General features: G+C 44.1%; 1 protein-coding gene across 1 annotated transcript in view; it reads right to left on the minus strand.

The window, feature by feature from the left end:
* TESMIN (testis expressed metallothionein like protein) overlaps nt 1-12091 on the minus strand; it is a 39538-nt gene that overhangs the window by 23496 nt on the left and 3951 nt on the right. The window contains exons 3-5 of the mRNA XM_069066098.1: nt 7288-7446; nt 5371-5491; nt 3732-3808 (exon numbers count right to left, since the gene is read on the minus strand). Of these exons, the coding sequence (XP_068922199.1) occupies nt 3732-3808; nt 5371-5491; nt 7288-7446 (357 nt within the window). The remainder of the gene's footprint in view (nt 1-3731; nt 3809-5370; nt 5492-7287; nt 7447-12091) is intronic.

Raw genomic sequence — 12091 nt, forward strand, 5'->3', positions numbered from 1 at the left:
TCCTCCCCCAATTTCCCCTTCTATCAAGACTACCTGAGTGCCCTCATGGGGCCTGACATCATATATTACTGTTGAATCTCTAGGCAGAAAATTATAGAAAGGCTTCAGTCAATGATTTTCCACAAGAAAAAAATATGAATCAGCAATAGTGAATGCAATCCAAACACCTCGATTTTTACTTGAGATAAAGCGACCAATGTCAGATCTTCCTTACTAAGAAGCCATTTATTTCCTTCTTTTTTATACAACAAAGGACCCAATGGTAAGTGTTTGATGGCAATGACAATTTGTTGGAAGGTCTACTTCAATACGCCATCTTAGCTTCGCTTATTGAGACTTTCCCTCCAAATTTCAGAGAGTTTTTCCACTCTATTTTTGTGTGAATAACAGCAGTAGGAACTCTAAAATCTGCCTCCTCTTCTTTACAAAAAGAATCTAAACAATGGTGTGGGGGGACATCTTTTTTTTTCCTCTGGATATAAAAAGGTGGAGGGAGTAATGAGGAGAATTGCTTTTCTAGACCTGCTTTTCATCTACAGAGAAGGAGCTAGTTACTGGTATGGAAGCCAGAAGAACTCTGGGAGGAAATGACCACTATATGTTAGAATTTGTGATGGAAGACGTGGGTAGACACATACCCTAAATGTTGGAGAAGCAGGTTCAAGGCTTCAGAGGAAGGGTCCCATGGCTTAAAATTCCCTAGGGGGATCAGTCCAGGAGGGACAGAAAGCTTCATCCTCAAGAGCAACAGCCTGAAGACACAAAAGAATGAATTCTAGTGGGAGCAAAGGCTAGTGCAGGCGATGACCATTAGGTTGTGACACAGCCCTAGAAGAGCATCCCAAGCACCATAGCCCAGGATGAGAGGACACCAGTGAGGAAAAGGTGAGGAATGGGGACTGGACTTGGGATTTCACTGAGAGATCAAACTCCCAGGTAAGGAAGCTCCTTCTACAATATAGGTGAGCACTTCTTCAGCAATCCAGACTCTCAGAGAGCTGTCCAAAGCACTGAGGAGCTAAAGAGACTTGGCCAGGGCCCCACAGCCATACGTTTCCAGGGTCCAGGATTCCCAGCCTCATGGTTGGCTCTCTCCCCACTGAGCCCCATTTCCTCTCATACTGGAAAAGGAGGAGCATCAAAGAAGGGAGGAGACTATTGCTCCTTGGGGACAGGTGGGATGATGATGAGAGCAGGTGAAGAAAGGACAAAACTCAACTTGAACTTTGCTTTCATTATTTTTCTGCTAAGGAGAATGACCTTTATAATGTAAAGAACAGAACTAAAGGACTATTTGGAATTTGGAAGTCAAGCAAAATTAAGGGGACAGGAAGAGGGCAGGTAGCTGCCCATAATGAGCTCATGTTATCAGTAGCAATCCCAGGACCCTGGAGGAACCGATTGGTGAACCACTGTTGGTGATCTTTCAAAGGTCTCGGAGAACAAGAATGGTCTTAAAGAACTGGACAAGGGTAAATGTTGGCCCAATGAAAATAAAGGTCTTCAAATGATAGGCCACTGAGACTGGTAAAATTCTGAGGGGATCCCAACTGCCATCTTTGCCTGAGTCAGGAACTTATAGACCACAAGGGCAGAGAGCAGATACCCTGGATCACATTACTTTGGGAGTACTAAATACCTGAAAGTTGCCAGAATGAATTATGAAAGCAGCAGAAAGATATAAAAAGTCAGGCCAGACTCTCTGCCATGCCCTCCCACCCCCAGAGGTGAGCCAAGGCCAACATTAACACAAAGTTCAATATCAAGAAATAGACTGGAAGAATGAGCAAAAAAAAAAGAGCCTGAACATAAAGAGCTTCTATGGTGACAGTGAAGCTTTAGATTCAAACACAGAAAAAGACCATGACTTGAAAATACAAACAAGCAAAACCTCAAAGAAAAATGAAGATTAGATACAAGTCCAACAAGAATTCCTAGAAGAGTTCACAAAAGAGATTCCTAAAGAGCCAAAAAAATGATTTTAAAAACCAAATGGGAGCTATGGAAGAGAGAGATGAAAAGAGAATTAACAACTTGGAAAAAGAGATACAGAACTTTATTGAAGAAAATAACTGCTTCAACATTAGAACTGATCAAATGGAAGCTAATGTCCCATGAGACATCAAGAAATAATAAAACAAAGTCAAAAGATTGAAAAAGAGAAACTCACTTTCTCACAACCCAGGCGATGGATATACAGACTTCCTCCCCTCTTTAGTGTTGAGCTAAAAGCATTCTCCCTTCACTTCCTCTCTGGGACCTGCATTTTCCTTCTGCAGCCACTTAAGAACAGCCTGATGGCCTGAGGAGATGCTTACACTACCCAAATGCAGCTGGCCCAATCAGCCAATAGTTCCAACAACTGCTCATTTTTTTTTGCTGTTTTTCTGATTTATTAAGACATTTTCCACAAGATTTCTTCAATTAGAAGTTCTTTGAAATACCATCATTTTTTGCCAGCCGGAGAATAGAGTCATCAGATTCCCCCGTTCATTGAATTGCTGCACAAATTGCATAGGTTTTAAACTGGCCATTGAATCTGCCTGTAATCTTGTCAACCTCGGCCACATTCATGTGTATGGACTTGAGTTCCTTGGCCCTGATGATCCTGTTGCTCGAGGAGCATTTCCTCGGCACGTACAGGCCCACGAACTCGGCGGCTTCGCTCTACATGTCGGAAGCTGAGGGACTGAGCACAAACACGAAAGCAGCAGAAGAGGAAAAGCAGAACTGATCATTTCTAAAGAAGAGGCCACCAAATTTCCTTTTGGGTCGGAGCCCATCACAACAGCTGAGTTCAGGACACCACAGGCCAGGGCTCGGCGCTTGACATTGTCCTAATCTGAAGCTTTACAATGTATGTTTTTGTAGTGGAATCCATTATCCAGACCATGTGCAAATGGTCATTAAGGCTGGGCTCTGTATGGTCTCCAAGGAGAATCAGAGCCAAGTCTTGGTGATAAGCTCAGCTTCTATTTTAAAAGGGACCTGAGGCTTATGAAAGACTTTCCTGATTACCCTGAGAAGACAAGAGTGGATTTTCATCAACCCCATTTTACAGATCAGACTGGCTTATGACCCCACAGCTAGGAAGGGTCAGAGCCACTGCTCTAGTGGCCTGGGATGGGGAGCAAAGGGCAGTATCAATCCCTATTACATACAAGTGAACTTTTCCTAAAGACCCACCAACATTATCTGGCTTCATTTATACTGTTCCCTTCCTTCAGTACGCCCTCTTCTTCTATTGTCCACATCCCACTCATCCATCTGAGACCAAACTCCTCCTCCTCCTCCTCTTCCTCCTTCTGCTTTTCCTCTCCCTTCTCTTCTTCCTCTTCCTTCTCCTCCTCCTCCTCTGCTTCCTCCTTCTTTTCTTCCTTTTCCTCCTCCCCCAGGCTTGGTTTTCCTCCCTTAATGAATAATATTCATTGGCTCATTATTTGAACTTCTACAGGATTTGCAAGGCTTTCTTATACTATTTCACAAAGATTTTCACTCACTGTGTCACCTATGTTAGTTTTAGCCCCTGTAAGGTCTTTAAAAGGCCACCTCATGTCTTACTTAGCTGCTTTTTCCATGATATCTAACACATGGTAAACATTTAATAAATGTTTGCTGACTGAAAATAGAGGATTAGTCCTCCAAACCCAAGTCATTTTGATGGCAACAATCTGGATTTAAAGAGATAGCAGTGCCTGACTTGGAAAAAAAAAGTTAGAACAATGACTCACCTGTTGTGTGATAAGATTTAATTTAGCTGGTACCGGCAGAAATCTTCCAACTAAGGTAGTCAAAGGTTTAGGCACATCTGCAAGGAAAACACAATTTAAATTAATTTATAGCATATAAAATTATCTTCTATTTATCGATCCTATTATATCTTCTTGGCCTTGCAAAACTTCCTGAGGCAACAGGTTTCTGACCAGGTTGGTGAACGGCTGCCCTGCAACTCCCATGAGGCATCCCCAGTCCAGGCATTCAGAAAAGAGCTTCCTCCTCCTGTCTGCCCTTTTACAGTCCCCAGCATCTCCCATCTCCTGCACTAAATCATTGTTGGATCCCAGGGCTCATTAAATGGGGTGTATTTCCTATATAATGATGCCCTGTGGACCCAGATTGTGTAATGTTCACATGCCCAACAAAATTGAATCCCTCAGTTTCTTTCTCTGTGACTCCAGGGGATGGATGCTGGTTGGGGTTGGTGAGCAAGGCCTAAGGAGCCAGGAAGGTGATGAAGGGGCCCTTCCCAAGCACAGGCTGCCTCATCGTACTGCAGTACTGGGCTATGGATGCCTGAAGCAGGAGCCCAGAGACCTGATGAGAAGAGACTGAGCATTCCTTCAGTATCCTGGTACATTTTCTCCCTGGGCTTCATCTGTTCTAATAAAGTCCAAGATGCTGCTGTCTTTGGTTGGAGCGATGGAGATTCTGGACTAGAGGGGATGGGACTAGTCCAAAGCAGCCCATTAAAACTACTGACAGACAGGTTGACTTGGTCAGCTAAGGCCAAGTAAGAGAGCAGGCAGTCTCGTAAAGCATTCTATTTCCTACCTATGTTACCGACACCTGCAACTCAATACTTTTAACATTGAAATTGTGCTGAATTTCATCTTTGATCACTCAGAAACCACAATTAGTTTCTCATAATACTTTGGGTCATCATCACATACAACAGACACATGCCACTATCTATTATCATTGTGCTGGTGAAGGTGGGAAGGGTCTATTAAGAGACATCTGGGTTTGGCAGAATTTTAAAAAACAGTTTCTAGTATAGACAGCATAGAATCAAGAATAAAATTACATAGCCTAGAACCAATTTTCAGTGACTGCATTGCCATTTCTAATTATCCTTTACCAAACTGAACAGGTTAGACCAACCTATGAAAATTCTATTTGCTCATCTAATTTCTTTTCTTTTTTTGAGGGGGCGAAGCAAGGCAATTGGGGTTAAGTGACTTGCCAAGGTCACCCAGATAGAAAGTATGTCCAGTGTCTGAGGCCAGACTTGAACTCAGGTCCTCCTGACTCCAGGGCCGGTGCTCTATTCACTGTGCTACCTAGCTGCTCCACTAATTTAATTTCTACAGGTCTTCTGGCCCTCTAAGGCTAGACACAGAGAGACACAGGAGCCACATATGGGCTCTCTCAATCCCAAAGGTGTATGTCAGTTATCCTGGGGGAAGGCAAAGGGGAGCTTTCTCATCCTTGTCATCAGTGATGGCTGCTTTCTGAGTCTCCTAGATGAACTATCACCCAGCCACCATGGTCCCCTCATGGTTCTCTCCCTCCCCACAGTCAATCACATCTACTCACCCAAATGTACAGATATAAGATAAACAAGACATTATTTCTTCATTGGCTTTGTACCTGGCTGCAGGTAATTGTTTTGTTCGTGATACTGAGGAACCAAATGAACGGCTTTGAGCTCTCTTGTGCCTGAATTGTTAATGCACAGCATTTGTGTGCCGCCTTTCAGCTGACAGATCACCTAAAATGAAAAAGAAATCACATTGCATTTTGCAAGGGCAATTAGAATGATATGGGTACGAAAACCTCACAGAGTACCTTAAATCTCCAAGAATTTGGAGCCTCAGGAAAGAAGGGTAGAAACATTAATGTTCTTAATAAACTCCATCCCCTGTTTCTATCTGTGTAATCTGCTCTTTGGAGTGGCAGCCCAGGAAACCCTGCTGTCCCTTTCCTGTACCTGGGGGGTGAGGGAGGTGCAGCTCGAAATAAACCCTATGAAAGCCTGTGGATGAATGGTTTCTCTCTAAGGAAAAATAAGACTAGATACTCACTTCAGCGAATAGCTAGGGGGCGCCACAGTGCACAGAGCACAAGCCCTGGAATCAGAGACTCATCTTCCTGAGTTTAAATCTTGTCTCAGACCCTTCCTAGCTGTGTGACCTTATGTGGGACAGGTAAAAGTGTGGTTTCTCAGAGACTATCTGTAAAGTAAGTAAGTCCTTAGGCCCAAGTTTCCATTTTTTCTAGAAATTATGTGACTTTGAAACCTTAGAAGTCTTTCTATATAGTTGCTCTGTTCTAGTCAGCCCTTTTCACCCAGCTTACCATAAAAGAGTTAAGTTTCTATAGAACTGCAAGAATTGCTGAACAAGGCTGCTGATAAGGAGGAACAGGCAGTAATCTTGGGAAGTTGAGGCAGCAGCCTTGAGAAAAAGCTCAGACCCTGGTTCCCAGACTACAACTCCTAGATAATACTAAAAATAATGAAGAATGGAAGGAGCGGCGGCAGCAGGTGGATTTGACCAATCAAGAAACAGACAGTAGCCTTGGGGCACTCAAGTCCCAATAAGAATGTGTCTAGGGTATGACTGAAGGGTGGCTCAGTATTCTAAGATTGTTACTGCTCCTGCGTAATGAACTTCATGTATTATGTATATTATCCAACAAGATTAGAGCCTCATTAGTAATAATTATGTTAATGTTTATAACCCCTTTCTTATTTAACCCAGCTTTAGCTTCTATACAACGGCCTCCTCTCCTGGGCATTGTTCCCGTGACCAGATCGCCCGCTTCTCGCGAGATTCTAATAAAACTTCCTATCTTCACTTTGAGGTCTCCAAGTAGTCAGTTTGGGTTAGGGTCTTTGTACCCCACACAACCTGAGCAAGCCACTTCACCTCTGCTGGCCTCAGTTTCCTCACCTATAAAATAGGACAGTAATAGCACCTGCTTCACAGGGTCTTGTGAGGACCAAGTGAGCTATTTGTAACGGGCTCAGTGAATGCCTGTCACATGGCACAGGCTTCGCTCAGTGTGTGCTGGCTCCCTTCCCTTAGGAAGGATGATGCTTGACTTGGGTCTGGGCATCATCCCAGGGGAACTTCCTGTGCTTCCTCCTTCCTTGGCTCCCCATACATGGAGGGTTTTCTTTCCACCCTCGCTCTAACTGTGATTGCTATGGCCACCTGGCTCAGATCAGAAAGCACTCCCAAGACTGCTCTTTGGCCCACACTCCAGCCTTGAGATCTTGGTCCCGCTCCCTTCACGCCGAGCACCTCCTGTCATTCACAGTCCAGAAGCCCTCTGAAATGCTCTCTGGGGAGCTCACCTATGTCCAGCCCACACACTGGACAGGTTAGAATAGAGCCCTGCATTCCTAGGACTAAGGAGGAAGGCCAGTTAAGCCTGAGAGCAGACTCCAGGGAAAGAAGCAAACAGCAAACCTTGTCAATGACTTAGTGTGTGATTCTGTAACTGAGAATTTCTCAGACTTTGCCAGTGGCACTCTTCTGGACTCATGATGGCATTTCTTACCATTGGGTTAGACTCCTTCTTATGTGAACAGCTGGAGCTCTCCATGGGTTCTTGTGAGGGTGGGAACTTGCAGCAGCCCTCCTGGGCATGTGCATTCTGAAAACCTGCCTCCTCCTGGTTGGTGGCACTAATGGAACCGACTGCTTCCCTTATCTCTACCTAAGAAAAGCAAAGTCACATCAGAATCTGAGTGTTGGGCCTTGACCTCAACAGTTAGCACTGAAGAGTCCAACTCTAGTTCTATTAAATAGAACACTTATTAAGCAAACGCTGTCCTCCTGAATTTAGTGACCATCTTCTCTGCCAGAAGTTTCTTGTACAGACCTTACTTTCCTGGGGCATGGGGGTGGGGAAGAGTGAGGGGTGGACATTCAGACAGGAGCTCGTCTGAGAGAGATCACTGGCATTGCAGAGTGCATTGCAATGCAGTAAGAGTCCACAGTATCTGGGGTCCAACCTGTTGGTGGGACGAAGCCCCTCTGACCTGCTTTAATCCCCCATATTTGCAGAGCCCAGGCTGGCAGAACCTGTTCCCATCATACAGAGAGGTCATTGAAGCTGCAGGGAATGGATCCCTCCCCCACTCCCTAATCATCCTTTTTAGAAGGTTCATTTGAGGGCTCTACTCTGGTTCAAAGTCATTGCTTGTAATCTGATAATAATTACAGTGGTTTAGTAACAAAGAGAAAGGGACTGTGTTGCCCAATGAACACAGTACTAGGTTTGTGACTGGGTTACTGTTACCAAGGAAACAACTCCAACTTTCCCTCTCCAACTAAAAGCTGAGGGGGGGAGTCCATTCTTAAGCTTACTGACATTCAGTAAAATTCAACAAATATTCATTAAGACCATATCATCTAGTGCAAAGATGAAAATGTGAAGGAAAGAAAAATGCATTTCTTAATGTGTTTACCATGTTCCAAGTGCTGGAGATTCAAACACAAGCGTCCCTGTCTTCTAGGAGTTGACATGCTAGGGCAGGGGTTCTTTACCTTTGTTCATTGTGTCACGGGCCTTTTTGGCATCTGGGCAAAGCCAACAGATCCATCTCAGAATCATGTTTTTAAATGTATAAAGCATAATGTGGGAAAATTACCTTCCCTGGAGAGAAGCCAGAGAGGGGCCCTTAAATGATAGTTACTTAATAAATCTGTTGATCAACCATCCATGTTTCATTGTTATCAGCCTTACAGGCAGTTGTGTCCTCAACAAAAGACTGGCAAGGTCCTTCAATTCAAACAGACCCCATATTCTGTTGTTAGGGGAGGAGGCATATGGCAGAAGGATCTGCCACATCCACCCACTTCTGACCCTTTCAATCAGCCAGATGTGTGTCTGAAAAAACCCCCTCAAATTCTCTTGTGTGATCCAAGTGGAATCACATGCAGAGGGTAGTTTGCTCTCGAAAGCAACATGTCAAAATGAAAACTGGCAGAAAACAAACACTTAAGTTTATAATGAAAGGAATATATCAATCATGGATATCTCTCTACAGAGACAGATAGACTGACAGACAGATGGATGGAAGGACAAATTGATGGATGGAAGGACAGAATGATGGACAAACAGATGGATGGAAGGACTGATTGTGGGACAGATGGATGGAAGGACAGATTGATGGAAGGATAGGTTGTTGGACAGACAGATGAATGGAAGGACAGACTGATGGACAGACAGATGGATGGAATGATGAATTGATGGACAGACATGTATGGAGAAACAGATGGGTGGCTAGACAGTTCACTCTGAGGTACAGACAACCCTAGGTTCTCAAACACTTTGCCAGCAGAGAACAAGTCTGAAGCATATTGTAGGCAAGTGGTCTGATAAGAGAATATTTCTGAATTCACTTTATAACCATTTTTTCCTTAAGACAGCCAGTTACATGATTAGCTGGAGTGTGCAGAATTTGACATCAAATTTCAGCTCTAGTGATTAACTGGTTAGTGATAAGAAAATTTCGGGCCCAGCTTTGTCACTTTATTAATCAGTTTTATCATTTACTTAAGATGAACATGTCAAGTAACCAGGTCTAGCTCCAGTGTGTGGTCAGCCTGCAAATTCCAGCTTTATTCCCAGTGTTCCGTGACTTGGCTTTTTGATGCAGAAGCTGCAGACCTTCCCCTTCTATGTGATCTTTGATGCATTAACTCTTCCCCATCTCCTTCTTCCCTCTAGAATTTCATTGTGTCTGTCCTGCCTTGTAACTAGAACCTCTATAAGGTTGCTACAATAACAGCAGGGGCCCATCATCTATGCTCCATCACGGTGCTGTCCAGTCATTTCAGTCATGTCTGACTCTGTGACCCTATTCAGGGTTTTCTTGGCAGAGATCCTGCAGTGGTTTGCCATTTCCTTCTCCACCTCATTTTATAGATGAGGAAACTGAGGCAAAGAGAGTTAAGTGACCTGCCCAGGGTCCCACAGCTGGTGACTGAGGCTTGATTTGAACTAATGAAGATGAGTCCTGGTCCAGAACTCTATGCACTATGACGCCAACTGGCTGCCCATCTACGCTCCAGGTATATAATAAATTAGCTATTAAAATGTCTCTGCATGACTTAGGTATGTCAGCCACCCTACAGTTCGCCCCAGAGGTTCTTCCTGGAGCTCCTTGGTGCAAAGGGTCAGGATCCGTGCCAACGTCTGACTTCCAGCTTTAGGTTCAACTCCAACTGTTTCCTGGGAAGCTCGGTCTGTTTTGTTGTAGCAGGAATTCAAGCAAAAAAAAATCCAGTCCTTTGACGAAGACATTATTAGCAGTGAGTGCCCACTGCAGTGATTAGTTATAAAATTTATTAATTAGGATTACATATTTATTTCTTGCAAAAGATAGTCATTCACCAGTTCAAGCAAATAGCAGGAGATGAGGCATTGTTCACTGAGACTTAGACCTTGATGTGAATTATAAGACATATAAAATTCAAACTGAACACTTAGGAAGGAAAGTAATGATCATTCGGAGGCAATTTTGCATTTGTTAAGAAAAAGTCATGCCAGACGAAACTAATTTCCTTATTTTGATATGGTTACCAGCTTGGTATGTTAAGAGACTGCTGTAGACAGTCACCAAATTCAATTAATGTCAACGAGCAAGGATTAAGCAACTATTTGCAAGGCACTGTGACATGGTACTTCAATTTCAACTAAACATTCGGCAGAGTCTCTCACTATGGACATTCTCATGAGCAACGTGGACAAAGGGGAACTGGAGGATGGTGTTGGCACAACTGGCAGAGTGAGCCATCCCAGACAACACCGATTACTGGAACAGTGGCAACCCAGCTCACTGGTGCTCTGCTACCGGCCTCTGGGCTCGGCCCTGTGCTAGCCAACATTTTTATCCGTGAGCTACATGAAGTCACAGATAGTTTGCTCATCAATTCTATCAGGTGGACCACAGAACCAAGATCCACAAAATATGCCACACGTGTAACAATGGCACCAAATACAACAAAATGCTGTGTCAGGGCAATAAATGTCAATCCTGCAATAATGTCAGACTCACCTCCTCTTCTAATGCCAACAGCCCTCTTCCATGAGTAGAGACACCGGGTGGCCTTTCCTGTTCACCCTCCGAGATCTCATTCAGGTCCTCCCAGAAGTAACAGAGGATTTGCCAACACACCAGAAAGCTTCCTTTAAACCAGAGGTGTCCAACACCAGGCCCGTGGCTGCAGCTTACAGCCCTCCCAATGAAACATAACATTATGTTTTAAAATTAAGTCAGTATGGGGCCAGCAGGATCATTATGTATGGGTCGCTGACCCTGTTTCTATCGGTGTTTAATATTCTTGCTTTAAATCATTCACCAGTTTCCTGGAAAATAGAGGACATGGCTGTATGACCAATACACCTTTTTAGGTCACACACCCCTTTTTGTGTCATCACTGGAAATATACACAGAATCTTCCCCTGCCTATGGTTCTTTATTCCAGGATTGTTGCATTCCATGAATTGCAGCCATGTGTCAGCATTACTGATAATATCGACACCAAGAAAAGATGGCTTTTGGGTAGCCAGCCTCAAACCTTGGGATCCAAGTGCTACTCAATGCCTTTCTTCCTTCCCTTTTCTTTCCTTCCTTCCTTTTCCCTCCCTCCCTTCCTTTCTTCCTTCCCAATCTTCAGGATTAAACCCCAGCCCCTGTCCGGGTCCAGGGACTCTCCAAGAGTCCCTTTTGTGCTAATTAAATGGGCCACCATCCAAATGCATGCTACAGCCAGGACAGTGGGTATTCTTTAATTTGTCCACTTCCTTTTTCCTATGTGGACTGTTCATCTCCTGGGTGACTGTGGTCCTCAAGATAAGACCCTGCAGTATTTTGGGGCAGAATGTAATTATTGCCATGTCAAAGGAAAAGAGAAGAGATGAGCTTTGGAGAGCCTTACCTGCTGCAAGGGACCTTTGGTTTGGATTTCAGAAGGACACATCTCCATAATATTGGGCAGTGCCCCTGGGATTCATTTCCCTACATGAATAATCAAAGGACCACTGAACAAAGTTATCTCTGCAGTTGTATCTGTTCAGGAATCTTATATAAAGTACACACAAGAGCCCCCTCTTCCCCCCCCCATCCCCATCCCAGGGACCAGGTTCTGGGGCTGTGTGTGGCTCTCTCAAGTCAGATGCTCCTTTAAAAATCAACAAAGATAAATCAGCTGGATCTTGGATGCCAGACCCCTCAAGTGCTACTGCTCAGGAATAGGATAAGAGGATCACAGCATGGAGCAAATCCTAAGACAAAGCCTTAGAGTCTGAAGCAAATCACCAGAGTGACCTGATGGTCCAACACTCAAGGGAC

This window comes from Petaurus breviceps, unplaced genomic scaffold, assembly GCF_028583685.1.
Source record: "Petaurus breviceps papuanus isolate PSGF00001 unplaced genomic scaffold, PetGlider_PUasm1.0 90721, whole genome shotgun sequence".
Lineage (NCBI taxonomy): Eukaryota > Metazoa > Chordata > Mammalia > Diprotodontia > Petauridae > Petaurus > Petaurus breviceps.